This window comes from Oncorhynchus clarkii, chromosome 20, assembly GCF_045791955.1.
Source record: "Oncorhynchus clarkii lewisi isolate Uvic-CL-2024 chromosome 20, UVic_Ocla_1.0, whole genome shotgun sequence".
NCBI classification, from domain to species: Eukaryota; Metazoa; Chordata; class Actinopteri; order Salmoniformes; family Salmonidae; genus Oncorhynchus; species Oncorhynchus clarkii.
In genome coordinates this window covers 57,909,916-57,929,036 of record NC_092166.1, presented here as the reverse complement: position 1 = coordinate 57,929,036, position 19,121 = coordinate 57,909,916, and the positions used below count along the sequence as shown (strand labels likewise).

Here is a 19,121-nt window from a genome sequence, read left to right as displayed (position 1 = left end):
TGGTGGAAACATAATGACTCAAAGAACCAAATGATGAAAGACTGTGTCGGTGTAAATACATTTTTATTATGAATCCAATATGGCCAACATAATTACACTCAAACACCTTTGCCTGCATATAAATTGCCCTGGTTTATTTTGTATTGTGTTATTCTGTCTTGAACACGGGAGCTGCTGGGCCTCTGACTAAAACATTCTAACAGTGTAATTAATACATTTCATTCATTCTATCGCAACATAATTGTTTGGTTGTGTTTATGAAGGCCTTGGGTAACATTAGAATACTTTAAAAAATATAGTTTAAATAACACAATAGCATTTACATTAGTTTGTTACTGTACAAACATTTTTTGTTTAATAAACACACGAAAAATTCAAGTGTTCAATCAATTTTATTTGTGGAGTGCTTTTGTTACAACTATGAGACGGAAAGCATATGTGTTAGAAGACTGTAAACAGCTTCTTTTTCTAAAAACAAAATACAAAATAAAATACCTCAACCACCGGTCAAATGATGGAAACAGCAGTAGGCTAAACATTTTATAATGGCCTTGGTCAATAGTGAATCTCAGCACAAAAACAAGTATGGCATTATAATGAATATAAGTAATAAGTGTCAATAGGACAGCAGTCAAACATAGCCAATTGCACTTATCTGCTGCTTTTGTGCGTCAGTTGGATTTCATTTAGCTGTTATCCCTTGTCGCAACAGTTGCCACCATTTTCGTAACGTTCACTGGCTTGACACACTTTGACATACCTTTGTTTGGTTGTAGTCCGTAATGGCCTCCGGTTCTCTCGTTATTGTGTCCCGTTGTCTTATCATTCTTCAGCACCGCTGTGGAGTACAATGTCTGTGCAGGTGCCTTATTCTGTGCGGAGGGAGGGAGCTCCCGTCTCATTTTGTTCATGCTGCCCTGCCAGACTTGTTTTCTTTGCAAGCAACCTGTTCAGCGATGACAGTAAAGTGAAGAAATGTTACATGGTGACATTTCTCCCCTTGCCAACCTAAGGTTCCACAAGACTCATCACCACATTCTGACTCCCTCTCACCTGCTGCCCCGTGGGGATATTTTCCCAGATATTGAAAGCCATTCAGCATGTACTCTTACTGTGCAGCCTAGTTGGAGAGTAGACTGACAAAACTGCTGGGATTCAGTGGACTGATGTGGGTGGGGTACACCGTTTTGAGGTGATAGTTAGAATAGATCAATACAATAGAATGGCCGCCCTGTTCTTCATTCACAATTGGTGATTTACATAATTATGCATCGTTTGCTTCCCCTCACTCATCAACTCACCCATTCTCCCCCTTTCTCCCCATCATACTTTACTTCATCTGTTGTTATATGTGTGAAATCGGTATAGTTTAGGTTCAGTTTCGAGGTAATTATCAGAGTGATTATCAACTATCAGCAGAAGGAGCGGAGCAGGCCCTACTCCCGGGAGAAGTCAGGGGCAACATGGGAAAACCATCAAAAAGTGACATGCACTCCTAAAACTGGTTATAACTCCAGTTCTGTTTGTGAATAAATAAATCACGAGTGGTCAAAAATAACTGCTTTAGCGGTTCTAGTGTTTAAAGGGTTTAATACGGCTCTTGGTATAACTATGAGTGGCACTGCCATGCCTCTGTTTTGAATAGCTGAAGCCAACTAGCTTTTAAATGTGTGTTCATGTTTTTAGTGACACAAGCACACAGTAGTGTAACCAAGTTACAGGAAAGCAACCTGTTATACAACAGTCAGCCACTCGAGCAGCGTATATGTACAGCTTTAACGGTATCCCTATTTAGCCTACCGAAACGAAGTGTGCAGCGTTGATTCAAAGTCTTTGAGGTGACCAGGACATGAGTGTGTCCTAACAGGGTGAGGAGAGAAAGTCGCCAGTATTGGTTTTAGTTCTGGGGCCTGACCAGGTCACACAGCTAACTGGTCATTCTGGCAATGCTGCAGCGACAAGGGCAGTAAGTATCCTTCCTGTTTGACTGTCAGGGTATACAGTTTCCAGTTATACAACAGTGGGGTCGAGGCACTCCGCACGTGCAGACTGCATGCCAACGAGAATGATTGGCTAGCTGGAATGTTATCTCAGCCTAATTGATGCAGGGGATACTCCAGCAGTGGAATGGTTAGTTGTCTGGTTGTGAAGGAGAGTGTGAGATTGATGTCACAAACAGACCTGAATGTGGCATATTTCTTTATATTCCTTTGGAAGTCAGGTAGAGAGATTTATTTGGCCGATATTTACTATGCGTAGTTGGCTGTGATTACGCTCTTGAGCGGCTTGATGTTCTTTATCATTCGGCCATCAGATTTGCTCCTTATAGGACAGATCACTGCACTCTATGCTCTTCTGTAAACTGGTCATCTCTGTATACCAGTTGCAAGACCCACTGATTGATGCTTATTTATAAAACTCTCTTAGGTCTCACTCCCCCCTATCTGAGCTACCTACTGCAGCCCTCATCCTCCACATAAAATACCCGTTCTGCCAGTAAGATTCTGTTAAAGGTCCCCAAAGCACACACATCCCTGGGTCGCTCCTCTTTTCAGTTGGCTGCAGCTAGCGACTGGAACGAGCTGAAAAAAAACCCCACTCAAACTGGACCGTTTTGTCTCCATCTTTTCATTCAAAGACTCAATCATGGACACTCTTACTGACAGTTGTGGCTGCTTCGTGTGATGCATTGTTGTCTCTACCTTCTTGCCCGTTGTGCTGTTGTCTACAGTATGCCCAATAATGTTTGTACCATGTTGTGTTGCTACTAGGGTTATAAAGGGTTGGAAACCTTCCGGAAAATTTCCATGGGACGTTAAGCCTGGGAAATTTGGGAATTTTGCTTAAATTCATTAACAAAAGTTAGGTTATAACAGTGAACCTTTTTTGTGGGATACGCATAAGGCAAATCTAGGTCTTGTGGCATATTTTGGTTAAATTATCCACAATTCAATGGAATTGCAACCCTCTGTATGCACAGTGCATTCTTCCATCATATGTACAGCTGATTCTCAAGATCTTGCACACTAATGAGATGCTATTGAGCCCACACTACTACACTGTCTGAGCCAAGGACTGCATGCTTTCTGGTAAGTTATGATTACCATACTGGGTGGGGTGAATATATTTTATATGACATACATGATTTTTTGTTAACTAGTAAATAGTAGCCTACATCAACGTGTGTTTTAAATCATTGCAATTACAATTTCTGCTAGTTAGTTTTTGCTACCATGTGGTTTTTAGCTTGCTTGAGCCTGGTCAATGAGGAGTGTTAATTCACCTGTTTCCATACATGTTTCATTTTAAAACATTTATCTTACAAAGAAGTTGTTTAATCTAACTGCTTAACTATTTATTTGTACATGGAATTGTATTTGGGTTTGTATTACAATTTTGTTTCTAATCTTTACAGGAAAATGCCACGGGCACTATATGATGTCTGGAGACATATCACTGCAGCTAATGTAGAAGAAAAAGCTGTGTACATTTGCAAATACTGTGCCAAGTCATATGTGAAGAATGCAACAAAGATGCAGAATCATCTGGCCAAGTGCATAAAGTTCCCTCAGCACTCACAACAAGCAACCTCTGACAAAAGTCCCTCTACTTCTATTCGAAGTGAAAATGATGACTCTAACACCTTATCGATAGCAACATCTCAATGGTCCTGGAATCATACGTTTTTTTGACTCAATGGAGGAACGTAGTCAGATAAATGTTGACGAATGTCTTGCTCGAGCTGTGTATACAACTGGTTGTATAGGCAATGTATATTGGAAGAGATTTCTGAATGTCCTTCGCCCAGCGTACACCCCTCCAACCAGACATGCTTTATCTACTCATTAGCTGGATGCAGAGTGCAACAGAGTTCAAGTGAAGGTCAAGCAAATTATAGAGAAAGCAGACTGTATTGCAATCATCTCTGATGGGTGGTCGAATGTTCGTGGGCAAGGAATAATTAACTACATCATCGCCAACCCTCAACCAGTATTCTACAACTTCCGGCGCCGACAGAGATGGCCGCCTCGCTTCGCGTTCCTAGGAAACTATGCAGTTTTTTGTTTTTTTACGTGTTATTTCTTACATTAGTACCCCAGGTCATCTTAGGTTTCATTACATACAGTCGAGAAGAACTACTGAATATAAGATCAGCGTCAACTCACCATCAGTACGACCAAGAATATGTTTTTCGCGACGCGGACCCTGTGTTCTGCCTTACAAACAGGACAACGGAGTGGATCCTATGCAGCGACCCAAAAAAACGACTCCGAAAGAGAGGGAAACGAGGCGGTCTTCTGGTCAGACTCCGGAGACGGGCACACCGCACACCACTCCCTAGCATTCTTCTTGCCAATGTCCAGTCTCTTGACAACAAGGTTGATGAAATCCAAGCAAGGGTAGCATTCCAGAGGGACATCAGAGACTGTAACGTCCTTTGCTTCACTGAAACATGGCTCACTGGAGAGACTCTATCCGAAGCGGTGCAGCCAACGGGTTTCTCCACGCATCGCGCTGACAGAAACAAACATCTTTCTGGTAAGAAGAGGGGCGGGGGCGTATGCCTCATGGCCAACGTGACATGGTGTGATGAAAGAAACATACAGGAACTCAAATCCTTCTGTTCACCTGATTTAGAATTCCTCACAATCAAATGTAGACCTCATTATCTACCAAGAGAATTCTCTTCGATTATAATCACAGCCGTATATATCCCCCCCCAAGCAGACACATCGATGGCTCTGAACGAACTTTATTTAACTCTCTGCAAACTGGAAACGATTTATCCGGAGGCTGCATTCATTGTAGCTGGGGATTTTAACAAGGCTAATCTGAAAACAACACTCCCCAAATTTTATCAGCATATCGATTGCGCAACCAGGGGTGGAAAGACCTTGGATCATTGTTACTCTAACTTCCGCGACGCATGTAAGGCCCTGCCCCGCCCCCCTTTCGGAAAAGCTGACCACGACTCCATTTTGTTGATCCCTGCCTACAGACAGAAACTAAAACAAGAGGCTCCCACGCTGAGGTCTGTCCAACGCTGGTCCGACCAAGCTGACTCCACACTCCAAGACTGCTTCCATCACGTGGACTGGGAGATGTTTCGTATTGCGTCAGATAACAACATTGACGAATACGCTGATTCGGTGTGCGAGTTCATTAGAACGTGCGTTGAAGATGTCGTTCCCATAGCAACGATTAAAACATTCCCTAACCAGAAACCGTGGATTGATGGCAGCATTCGTGTGAAACTGAAAGCGCGAACCACTGCTTTTAATCAGGGCATTGTGTCTGGTAACATGACCGAATACAAACAGTGCAGCTATTCCATCCGCAAGGCTATCAAACAAGCTAAGCGCCAGTACAGAGACAAAGTAGAATCTCAATTCAACGGCTCAGACACAAGAGGCATGTGGCAGGGTCTACAGTCAATCACGGACTACAGGAAGAAATCCAGCCCAGTCACGGACCAGGATGTCTTGCTCCTAGGCAGACTAAATAACTTTTTTGCCCGCTTTGAGGACAATACAGTGCCACTGACACGGCCTGCAACGAAAACATGCGGTCTCTCCTTCACTGCAGCCGAGGTGAGTAAGACATTTAAACGTGTTAACCCTCGCAAGGCTGCAGGCCCAGACGGCATCCCCAGCCGCGCCCTCAGAGCATGCGCAGACCAGCTGGCCGGTGTGTTTACGGACATATTCAATCAATCCCTATACCAGTCTGCTGTTCCCACATGCTTCAAGAGGGCCACCATTGTTCCTGTTCCCAAGAAAGCTAAGGTAACTGAGCTAAACGACTACCGCCCCGTAGCACTCACATCCGTCATCATGAAGTGCTTTGAGAGACTAGTCAAGGACCATATCACCTCCACCCTACCTGACACCCTAGACCCACTCCAATTTGCTTACCGCCCAAATAGGTCCACAGACGATGCAATCTCAACCACACTGCACACTGCCCTAACCCATCTGGACAAGAGGAATACCTATGTGAGAATGCTGTTCATCGACTACAGCTCGGCATTCAACACCATAGTACCCTCCAAGCTCGTCATCAAGCTCGAGACCCTGGGTCTCGACCCCGCCCTGTGCAACTGGGTACTGGACTTCCTGACGGGCCGCCCCCAGGTGGTGAGGGTAGGCAACAACATCTCCTCCCCGCTGATCCTCAACACTGGGGCCCCACAAGGGTGCGTTCTGAGCCCTCTCCTGTACTCCCTGTTCACCCACGACTGCGTGGCCACGCACGCCTCCAACTCAATCATCAAGTTTGCGGACGACACAACAGTGGTAGGCTTGATTACCAACAACGACGAGACGGCCTACAGGGAGGAGGTGAGGGCCCTCGGAGTGTGGTGTCAGGAAAATAACCTCACTCTCAACGTCAACAAAACTAAGGAGATGATTGTGGACTTCAGGAAACAGCAGAGGGAACACCCCCCTATCCACATCGATGGAACAGTAGTGGAGAGGGTAGCAAGTTTTAAGTTCCTCGGCATACACATCACAGACACTGAATTGGTCCACTCACACAGACAGCATCGTGAAGAAGGCGCAGCAGCGCCTCTTCAACCTCAGGAGGCTGAAGAAATTCGGCTTGTCACCAAAAGCACTCACAAACTTCTACAGATGCACAATCGAGAGCATCCTGGCGGGCTGTATCACCGCCTGGTATGGCAACTGCACCGCCCTCAACCGTAAGGCTCTCCAGAGGGTAGTGAGGTCTGCACAACGCATCACCGGGGGCAAACTACCTGCCCTCCAGGACACCTACACCACCCGATGTCACAGGAAGGCCATAAAGATCATCAAGGACATCAACCACCCGAGCCACTGCCTGTTCACCCCGCTATCATCCAGAAGGCGAGGTCAGTACAGGTGCATCAAAGCTGGGACCGAGAGACTGAAAAACAGCTTCTATCTCAAGGCCATCAGACTGTTAAACAGCCACCACTAACACTGAGTGGCTGCTGCCAACACACTGACACTGACTCAACTCCAGCCACTTTAATAATGGGAATTGATGGGAAATGATGTAAATATATCACTAGCCACTTTAAACAATGCTACCTTATATAATGTTACTTACCCTACATTATTCATCTCATATGCATACGTATATACTGTACTCTATATCATCGACTGTATCCTTATGTAATACATGTATCACTAGCCACTTTAAACTATGCCACTTTGTTTACATACTCATCTCATTTGTACATACTGTACTCGATACCATCTACTGTATCTTGCCTATGCTGCTCTGTACCATCACTCATTCATATATCCTTATGTACATATTCTTTATCCCCTTACACTGTGTACAAGACAGTAGTTTTGAAATTGTTAGTTAGATTACTTGTTATTACTGCATTGTCGGAACTAGAAGCACAAGCATTTCGCTACACTCGCATTAACATCTGCTAACCATGTGTATGTGACAAATAAAATTTGATTTGATTTACAAGAGCACAGACACAAGGGACAACAGACACACCGGCCTCTACATTGCAGATGAGCTGAAGGCAGTCATTAATGACCTTGGACCACAGAAGGTATTTGCACTGGTGACAGACAATGCTGCGAACATGAATGTCGCTTGGTCTAAAGTGGAGGAGTCCTACGCTCACATCACACCCATTGGCTGTGCTGCTCATGCATTGAATCTGCTCCTCAAGGACATCATGGCACTGAAAACAATGGATACACTCTACAAGAGAGCCAAGGAAATGGTTAGGTATGTGAAGGGTCATCAAGTTATAGCATATAATGAGAACACCACATTGAAGCTGCCCAGCAACACCCGTTGGGGGGGTGTTGTCATCATGTTTGACAGTCTCCTGGAGGGGAAGGAGTCTCCAAGAAATGGCCATATCACTTGATGGGGCTGCCGATTATGGACAGCCCCATCAAGAGGATCCTCCTGGATGATGAATTTTGGGAGAAAGTGGTAAGCAGTCTGAAACTCCTGACACCGATAGCAGTAGCCATTGCACAGATTGAGGGAGACAATGCCATCCTGTCTGATGTACAGACACCGCTTGCAGATGTAAGAGAATAAATCAGTACTGCCCTGCCCACTTCACTGTTGCTCCAAGCAGAGGAAACTGAAGTTCTGAAATGCATCAAAAAGCGTGAAGACGGCCTCCCGGGTGGCGCAGTGGTCTAAGGCACTGCATTGCAGTGCTAGCTGTGCCACCAGAGATTCTGGGTTCGAGCCCAGGCTCTGCTGCAGCCGGCCGCGACCTGGAGGCTCATGGGGCGACGCACAATTGGCCCAGCGTCGTCCGGGGTTAGGGAGGGTTTGACCGGCAGGGATATCCTTGTCTCATCGCGCACTAGCAACTCCTGTGGCCGGCCAGGCGCAGTGCACGCTGACCAGGTCGCTAGGTGTACGGTGTTTCCTCCGACACATTGGTGCGGCTGGCTTCCTGGTTGGATGTGCGTTGTGTCAAGAAGCAGTGCGGCTTGGTTGGGTTGTGTTTCGTAGGAAGCATGGCTCTCGACCTTCGCCTCTCCCGAGTCTGTACGGGAGTTGCAGTGATGAGACAAGACAGTAACTACTACTAATTGGATACCACAAAATTGGGGAGAAATAAGGGGGGTAAAAAAAATACATTTAAAACAAAATGTGTGAATACTTCTGCCTGAAGCCCATACACTGCAGTGTACATGTTGGACCCCAAGTATGCTGGCAAGAGCATCCTGTCTGGTGCAGAGATCAACAAGGCCTATGGTGTCATCACTACCGTGTCTCGCCACCTTGGCCTGGATGAGGGCAAGGTTCTTGGCAGTTTGGCGAAGTACACTTCCAAGCAAGAACTTTGGGATGGAGATGCAATATGCTAGTTGTGCCAATGGATCTCATCAGCCACCTGGTGGAAGGGACTTTGTGGATCTGAGGCTCTTTTCCCTGTTGCCTCCGTCATCCTCCAAATCCCACCAACATCAGCCGCCTCAGAGCGCAACTGGTCCTTGTTTGTTAACACACACTAAAGCACGCAACTAGCTGACCAATACAAGGGTTGAACAATTGGTGGCCATCCGGGCAAATTTGAGGCTTTTTGAGCCTGACAACAAGCCATCCTCAACAAGGTTGGAAAGTGACAGTGAAGATGAGGCCTCAGAGTCTGATGTTCAAGAGGTGGACATTGAGGAGGTCCAGAGAGAAGACATGGAAGCCTGAGAGGAAGACAACCAAAGCCTTAGTTTCTAGACTATTATTTGACAGATGTTTGTTGAAAATGCTTTTGGGAGATGCGATGGATCATTGGGGATCATTCAATATTCCCTTTCTTTTGTTGTTCAGTGAAATCATCCCATGTGAATAGTCAACTCATTTAATTAAAGTTAAATTCATAACAATTTTATTTTGTTCTATTGGAAGGACTTAATCATTTGCAATTATGTCTACTTATTATAAGGCAAAAGGTTTATGTTTCTGTCTCCATATGATATGGTAAATATATCCAATGCAAAAAACATCTACATCTACCATCTACAATGGTATTAATATTAATTTGCATATATTCCCGTTAATTCCCATATATTCCCGTTAATTCCCACAGAAAGTTTCCACCTTTGAATATTCCCCAAAATGTGCAACCTTAGTTGCTACCATGATGTGTTTTCATGTGTTGCAGCCATGTTATGTTGTCGTCTATGGTCTCTCTTTATGTAGTGTTGTGGTGTCTCTCTTGTTGTGATGTGTGTTTTGTCCTTTATTTTATTTTTGATTTTTAATCCCCGCCCCCGTCCCCACAGGAGTCCTTTTGCCTTCTGGTAGGCCGTCATTGTAAATAAGAATTTGTTCTTAACTAACTTGCCTAGTTAAATAAAGGTACAAAAAAACTTTGAGCGTGATATCAGGTTACCTAGAGGTTACTTAGAGTGTAGGTCATAGACTGTGACTATGAGGCGTTAGTGATGAGGGACGTAGCGCAGCTCCACACACATATACATTCGAAGATTAGCCCTGGGCTTTGATGGAAAGTAACGGGGTTGCAGAGGTGGTGGAACTGATCAAGCAGAGACCACTATCTCACAGTCAATCCCCAGCCACCATACACAATCATATACAGCATCTTTATTTAAGTTTGTCCCTCCCAAAGGACCTCTTGTTTGCCATAGATGGCATTATGCCCTTATATGTTGGCATTACTGTACAGTTTCCCACGCCAATGCATTAGTCACCACAGCATGAGAGCTCATTCTTCACATGCTAGTACAGTTCAGGTGTCACATGGGCTGGCCAGCCCTGGGTGGTAGCAAAATAGGTGCATATGAGGGCAATATGCACATCAGCACTTTCCAGATGGCATTTTGGCTGTTGAATGGCCTCCTGACATGTGGCAGTCCAGTTGCATTGTGTCTCTGTCTTTATTAACTGCCAGAGGGGGAACTGATGGTGGAGTGGGCCTATCGAGGAGATTCAGGAGGGCATTGACATTGGAGAGGTGTGTTGGTTCAATGTGGTGAACAAGCTGCCTTATGTGGTTGCATCCCAATGTCACGAAGTCAACATGTACGGGCAACTCCAGGGCAGACTGGGAGATTCAAGATGGCATTGACATTGGATAGGCACAATTCCTATGATGTGAAGGCCCACTAAGTTGATGGCATTTCTTTTCAATGAGTTTCAGATTGTGTTGATTCATTGTAGTGAACACCTGCCTAATGCGCTTGTCGGCATCTGTGGTTGCATCCATAATATCACCAAGTCAACATATACGGCAACCCCAAGCAGATGGCCAGGAGGGTGGACAAAAATAAATATGCCAGCTCAACCCAAACAGCATAGGAGTGCACCGGAACATCCCCAATGCGCATCATAAATGCAGTGAGCCAGCGGAAGGTCATGTTCGATTCAGTCAGACATATTGGACTTGCAATGAATCAAAGCTTACTTCTAAATGATACGATTACTTAAAGTGATTTAAGAGCCCATTCCTGGAAGCACAAGTTGACCCACAGTTGGTATACAGCAAGTTGTAGAGCTAGGGAGCGGATGCCCTCTTTTCTTTCGTTGGAGCCTCTTGAGTTGCCTCATTGATCCTCAGAGGCTTGTGACTTGGAATACTTGGTGTTGCCATGCATGCCAAGAAGTCTGCTTCCTTTTTTATATCCAGACCAAGCTATTTGAGTGTAATTGTGGGAGGCCTATTGGATTCCCAACCATGGTGGAATTACACTGACATAGTACACTAAGTAAGTAAGTACACAAATCTAAAAGATCTAAAACATGTACAGGTGATTAAAACACCATTTAATGGTATTGTGGCAGCCATATTGGATTCTGGACGCCATAATGGATTTGGCCCCCTAACGTAATTGAAAGAGGCTGGAACATCCAATCCACAGAGGTACCCTTTGATTGAAAATAAATTACAGTGTTCGCGGTCTCTGCCCAGAGCCGATTAGATTTCAATAGCCACAACAACAAAAAACATTCATCATAAATATTCATAGTTGATATTTCTGCTTCTTCTATCTCAGTGTTTACTGGTCTATATTTTCAAGATGCATTAAGATATCCTAATGCTGTTTGTTTGACTACTTAATTTGAGCAATTTCAGAGCTTGACAGTTTGTGTTACATGAGTTTATGTGGTCACTCCCCCCTCCAGCCAGACATTATTCTGCACTGTTTGAATTTAGGGGGTGTCACAATATCTATCAATTTAACCACTTTTGCAGTAAAATATTTTTACACAATCATCCATTTCATGAATATTAGAGATGTGAAAAAACATGGTTGTGGTTTTGTTTTACCTCGGGTAGGGGTATCTCAAAAACTAAAACCCTTTTTGAGGATTGGCCACGAGCAATAAAATAATTGTATTTTTTATGGTTATATTTATTTCCCCTAATTTTAACATTCAGTCATAAAGAGCACATGTTCAACTTAATAGAAAACATGTTTTCCCATCTCAGGAGGTTATTAAGTAAAAAAATGTTTAAAAAAGAAGCCTATTAAGTGCCAAGTAAAGTAACAGCGTTGACCGTAACAGGGTGGACGTTTTCATCTTAAGTAAGCCATAAATCCCCTTGTGTATTGTGAAAGCATTTCTAGCCTGTCTAGCTACAGTATGGGTAACATTGTTGACGTGTTAGGCCGACCCGCTCAGTTTTCCACCACAAAACGCCAGAAAAGGGCTAAAAGGAGTAGAACCAGCTCACCTACTTTTACACTATGATTTGACTGTTAGATGTTCAATATTTCTTTCAAAAACGTATCATTTAAAAAAGGTTTCACCATATTGAAACGGAATTCAGCTCAGGTGCCAGGGTCGACCTTAAAATGAATCTCTAATCACGTTAAGTAAATAATCATCTTCAGGAAGGACTTTGTAAAAAGTAACAAAATAACTATCTTGGTCTTTACAATGATGGTGAAAACGTGGAGAGATGTTGTGGTAATGGGTTCAAATCTTCTTAGAAGCCAGAGAGGATGCACAGGAGGAACATGTCAAGATGTTGAACTTTATTCCTATGAAACATCTGATTTTATAGAATTTTCCATGTGGTCTGTATTAAAGGGCACTTCATCTGATATAGCAGGCTTTTAAAATGCACAATTTGTACTTACAAAATTAAAGGGATGCAACAAGGCACTCTTTTTTTTTTGTGGAACAACCCAGCTGCGGATGAAGGTAGACAGACAAAAATATACTTTCAATCATTGGTTGGCAACATCCAAAACTGGCCCGCGAGTTATTTATTTTGGCCCCCTTAAGATTTTTGTAAGAAGATATATATAATAATAGTCATTGTTAAATCACCAGGAATTTAGCTAAAAATGTGTTTTAATTTAGGAAATCTGATCTCAAGTATTCCCACAAATAAAATAATAGATATGTGTATCAATGTGAAATTATTGTTATTTTCAAATACAATCTCTCTTTGGGCTTAGTTGTGGTCAATTTGCAGTGTACAAATTATTATAATTATGTTCCGCCCCTCCAACCATCTGCTCCGATAAAAATCGGACTGCGGCTGTATCTAGTTGCCTACCCTGCTTTAAATTCTCAGTTACTAATATCCACCCCTGTCATCTATATGCAAATGAAACCACCATCTATAGCACGGCTCCCACACTAGATTTGGCATTTCTCAAATTGCAGAAAGCGTTTAATGTTGTCCAACATAACCTCTTTCAGCTCAAATTGGTCATAAATTCACAGAAAACCAAACGAATGGTATTCTCAAGAACAAGAAAGCAATTCTCTACTCTGCCTCAGAGAGTCCCTTTGCAAAACATGCCAGTAGAGGTGGCATCATCATACAAATACTAGGGATTTCACATCGATGAAACGCTGTCTTTGTAAAGCTCTGCGTTCAACAGCTCACTGAAAAGCCTAAACTTCGAAACAAGTCTTGTTTTTCATTTCAAGCTAGAAAAGACAGCAACTCTTTTTTTGCCTTTGTTGGACTGTGGTGATATTCTGTACACGAATGCCCTGGGGTCTTACCTGCACACACTAGATATACTTTACCACGCTGCTTTAAGATTTGGAACCAACACAAAAGCTCTTTTACACATCACCGTACCTTATATCAGTTAGCAGGATGGCCATCCTTAACTGTAAGGCGATAGGCTCATTGGTACAGTAGGCCTTAATGTTTGTCTAGAAGTCAATTTTAGGGCAGCTGCCAATATATTCACAGAACTGTTCCGAACACAAGAACAGAGATTGGGAAGAGTGCTTTTAGGATTGCTGCCCCATAATCTAGGAACACTTCGCAAAAGGACTTAAAACAAGATCATTTTATTCTCATTGATGATTATACATCCCAGATAGGAGGGCTGTTTGACCATTTTAGATCAGGTTTGAGAGCGTGCAATCTAAGTTCTCTGATGCACTTTGCACTGTTTTAACTTCCATTCATAGTTCTTTTATGTTGTGTTGTGTCGAGTAGTGTGGTGCTATTCTTTTAGATCAGTCAATTATAGAATATACTATGATACTCTTACTATGATATTCTATTTGGTTCTGTTATGTAAAATGCTAATTCCTCATTATGTGATCTTGTGAGACATTTGATTCAGCTTTGATCTAACTTTACTAAACGAGCACCATTGTGAGAAGTGATCATCTTCTATTTGTAATAATAATAATAATAAGTGATCAGTATGGATGAAATGTCATTTCAAGCGATTGAAGCAGCCTTCGTTGGTGCTGAAAGGGACAGCCCCAGGATCGCGGAATGATGTTAAAGATGTTGAACCAACTTGTGGTGCTGAAGGACAGCCTAATAGGACCTAAGACTGTGGTATAGCCATTTGTAGACTATAGCCTAATATAAATACAAATACATATAGATTGCTAGGAGAGCTTTATTTCCAAGTAGGCATTTCATTGTATTGTGTAGCTTACACGCTGTATCATAAATATACTTTGATTTGATTAGCTTGATACATGGCTACAATATACCCTATTACAGAATAAAAAGTGAACTATCAATTCATATAATGTATTTGCATAGATTAAACATGCTATCAATATCAATTGACCGGGTAGTGAACATAAATAATTACTGCATAGAATTGTAGGAAATTAATTTTAAAACAGCCATAAAATCAAGTTTTTGATGTGGTGTATTTATGCATCTCAATAAACTATAACCTAAATGCATTATTACTTCCAACTTCCCCCAATTCACATTTCCAATTGCTCACCCCGACACACCAAGCTAAAACAGGCCCTGTGTCTCAACAACTAACCAGTGTGGGCTAAATATCCCAAGCAGGGCTACAGCAACATCCAGAGAGGGGCAGGCTCCTTGGGTTTTGCGGTGGCCACTCTGGTTTGGGTGTCCTCGGCGGAACAATGTTGCCATAACTAAGTGGGCACATATCGTTCTGGGTTCCACTTCGCAAGAGGGGGTCCGTGGAGTTTTATGAACATCAAGGCAGACGCACAGTGAATTTAGATTTTTTTTATTCAACATTCTGACTGGCCAAAGTGGTCAAGCCTCCGAATGGCCTCTTCAGTGCATACACGCCTATAGTTCTTCATCATTCTCACTGCTGCCAGAAAGAAGACGGGGAATCATTTACCTACCTCTAGGCTGCTGTACATATTTATTTGGTTTGTCAACCTATTGTTTTTCATGGAATTTTAGTGGTAAATGCATTTCATTTATTTCAAATGTATCCAAATACATTTTCCAGAAATAGTTTTACCAGCTCCGTGCATTCTCAAATTGAAAAAAGTGAGCCCGCTCCACTACACTCCAGGTTGTGTTTCATGTGAAACTACAGTGGGGCAAAAAAGTATTTAGTCAGCCACCAATTGTGCAAGTTCTCCCACTTAAAAAGATGAGATGCCTGTAATTTTCATCATAGGTACACTTCAACAGACAAAATGAGGAAAAAAAATCAAGAAAATCACATTGTAGGATTTTTTAATGAATTTATTTGCAAATTATGGTGGAAAATAAGTATTTGGTCCCCTACAAACAAGCAAGATTTCTGGCTCTCACAGACCTGTAACTTCTTCTTTAAGAGGCTCCTCTGTCCTCCACTCGTTACCTGTATTAATGGCACCTGTTTGAACTTGTTATCAGTATAAAAGACACCTGTCCACAACCTCAAACAGTCACACTCCAAACTCCACTATGGCCAAGACCAAAGAGCTGTCAAAGGACACCAGAAACAAAATTGTAGACCTGCACCAAGCTGGGAAGACTGAATCTGCAATAGGTAAGCAGCTTGGTTTGAAGAAATCAACTGTGGGAGCAATTATTAGGAAATGGAAGACATACAAGACCACTGATAATCTCCCTCGATCTGGGGCTCCACGCAAGATCTCACCCCGTGGGGTCAAAATGATCACAAGAACGGTGAGCAAAAATCCCAGAACCACACGGGGGACCTAGTGAATGACCTGCAGAGAGCTGGGACCAAAGTAACAAAGCCTACCATCAGTAACATACTACGCCGCCTGGGACTCAAATCCTGCAGTGCCAGACGTGTCCCCCTGCTTAAGCCAGTACATGTCCAGGCCCGTCTGAAGTTTGCTAGAGAGCATTTGGATGATCCAGAAGAAGATTGGGAGAATGTCATATGGTCAGATGAAACCAAAATAGAACTTTTTGGTAAAAACTCAACTCGTCGTGTTTGGAGGACAAAGAATGCTGAGTTGCATCCAAAGAACACCATACCTACTGTGAAGCATGGGGGTGGAAAAATCATGCTTTGGGGCTGTTTTTCTGCAAAGGGACCAGGACGACTGATCCGTGTAAAGGAAAGAATTAATGGGGCCATGTATCGTGACATTTTGAGTGAAAACATCCTTCCATCAGCAAGGGCATTGAAGATGAAACGTGGCTGGGTCTTTCAGCATGACGATGATCCCAAACACACCGCCCGGGCAACGAAGGAGTGGCTTCGTAAGATGCTTTCAAGGTCCTGGAGTGGCCTAGCCAGTCTCCAGATCTCAACCCCATAGAAAATCTTTGGAGGGAGTTGAAAGTCCGTGTTGCCCAGCAACAGCCCCAAAACATCACTGCTCTAGAGGAGATCTGCATGGAGGAATGGGCCAAAATACCAGCAACAGTGTGTGAAAACCTTGTGAAGACTTACAGAAAACGTTTGACCTCTGTCATTGCCAACAAAGGGTATATAACAAAGTATTGAGAAACTTTTGTTATTGACCAAATCCTTATTTTCCACCATCATTTGCAAATAAATTCATTAAAAATCCTACAATGTGATTTTCTGGATTTTCTTTCTCATTTTGTCTTTCATAATTGAAGTGTACCTATGATGAAAATTACAGGCCTCTCTCGTCTTTTTAAGTGGGAGAACTTGCACAATTGGTGGCTGACTAAATACGTTTTTTGCCCCACTGTATATGTATGCAGCTTTCTGGATTGAAAATGGATTTCAATCTCAATGTGGTTAAATAAAGGATCAATACAATTTTGTAAATAATAATCTCCCCCTGTAGGACCGCGCCCCGTACCCCAACGAACGACGCACCGCCACCACCACCCTGACCGTAGACGTGTTGGATGGGGATGACCTGGGGCCTATGTTCCTGCCCTGCTCCCTGGTCGACAACACGCGTGACTGCAGCCCCCTCACCTACCGGGCCCACATCCTGGAGCTCACTGACCCAGTAAGTGTTACTGCAGACCAGCCCCAGCTCTAGAACCCCTGCTGAGTAGAAACATTTGACATGTCCCTCTATTCAAACAGGGCTGCTTGAGAGGCAGCTCACTCCTCCCAGCGTTTGGGAGAGAGGTAGCTGAGAGACAGCTTGGCTTCTCTGGGCCTCTGTTTGTATGTCAGCCTCAGGAGCCATTTATGTCAGCAGCATGGGTGCGCTCATATTAATATAAAGCACGAGGCTCAGTGTGATTTCCTCTGTTTTTAAGCTCATTTCCAAGATTATGGCTTTGAATACGCAGGGCTATTCGATTTATGATAGCGATAGATTTATGCTAGATTCATGGGCAGTGTTCACGTGTTGTTCAAGGATATTCATCATGATGATGCAAGTTCAAATGATGAGAATGACTATGAACATTAGCGACCACTGATGCGCTATTGTTTTAGTTTTTTTCGTGATCCCATTTTTTTTTATTGTTATTGGTAAGACAGGTACACATGGACAAAGAAACAAGTGACAGGACCGAACAAGACAAACATTTCTCCTTTGACCCCCATCCAACAGAACTTCCCCAACCCAGCGTTAGATTAGTCTTTCACAATAGCAGTAGTGGTTTGCTATTGTGAATGCATTGTGGCGTTCTATACAGATGACAGACACTTCTTATGATTGGAGGAATCCCGTTGACTTGTCAGGGCTACTGTGTATGGAAGTATTTTCGACTAGATTAGATTTAAACTCCAAACAGCGTGACATGTGTTTTCTCATGTAGAATGATTATCAACATATCTCCTTGTCAGTTCTATTGATTTGTGTTCACTGATCTAGGTAGGCAGTCTCTCTTGATCAAAGTCTACCAGAAGTAAATGGCTGAGTCATGGAAGCATGGAAATGCTATTACAGGACAGATAATTCACAGGTAATTAGTTTTACACTTTGGGCTCTCTTACCTTGAGTAGAATCAGTGATTCCTTTAAAGTATTACTAATCCAAATGTAAAATGGATACTCACAGAAACAAGGACAATTGCTTTTTCCAGGCAACACCATTAAAATGCCTTAAATTAATCTAGAAAAGTCTAGTTATTATCACTCATGACTTGAAAACACCCGGCGATTGAATCCCAGACTGCACAAAAACAAAGTCCTTGAGTAGTACTGCAATACAGGCCAATGCCATTGTCAGTCCATTCCATTGATACTACCAAGCAACATTTTTGCAGAAAAGTTTAAAAAATGACATTTTTTCCAAACATTAGGCAATTTCCTAAGAAAGATAGAGTTACAGGTCAAACTATGACCTTGAGACGGCAGTGGTACACTAAGAGCCTCACCAAATTTTTGTGTCACATCGTCAATTGGCGACCCATCCCTTATGGGATTAATTGACACACAAACAAACATTACTATAACTCAGCATGGTAATTAAATAATAATAATTCTTCCAGTGTTCTCTGCATTATGCATCACATACATACTGTACATACATACATGCATACATACATGCATACATACAAACACAGATACATACATACAGTGGGGCAAAAAAGTATTTAGTCAGCCACCAATTGTGCAAGTTCTCCCACTTAAAAAGATGAGGCCTGTAATTTTCATCATAGGTACACTTCAACAGACAAAATTAGGAAAAAAATCAAGAAAATCACATTGTAGGATTTTTTATGAATTTATTTGCAAATTATGGTGGAAAATAAGTATTTGGTCACCTACAAACAAGCAAGATTTCTGGCTCTCACAAACCTGTAACTTCTTCTTTAACCTCTAGTGACGAGCAATCCCGTATCCGGGAGCGTAATCATAGCTTCAAGCTCATTACCATAACGCAACGTTTCCTATTCATGAAAATCGCAAATTAAATTAAATAAATATATTCAAACACAAGCTTAGCCTTTTGTTAACAACACTGTCATCTCAGATTTTCAAAATATGCTTTTCAACCAAAGCTACACAAGCATTTGTGTAAGAGTATTGATAGCCTAG

The 19,121-nt window shown here is 42.7% G+C and overlaps 1 protein-coding gene across 1 annotated transcript in view; it reads left to right on the top strand.

Moving 5' to 3' along the window:
- LOC139376583 (protocadherin-15-like) overlaps nt 1-19,121 on the top strand; it is a 185,551-nt gene that overhangs the window by 41,847 nt on the left and 124,583 nt on the right. The window contains exon 9 of the mRNA XM_071119336.1: nt 16,960-17,130. Coding sequence (XP_070975437.1) covers nt 16,960-17,130 — 171 coding nt within the window. The remainder of the gene's footprint in view (nt 1-16,959; nt 17,131-19,121) is intronic.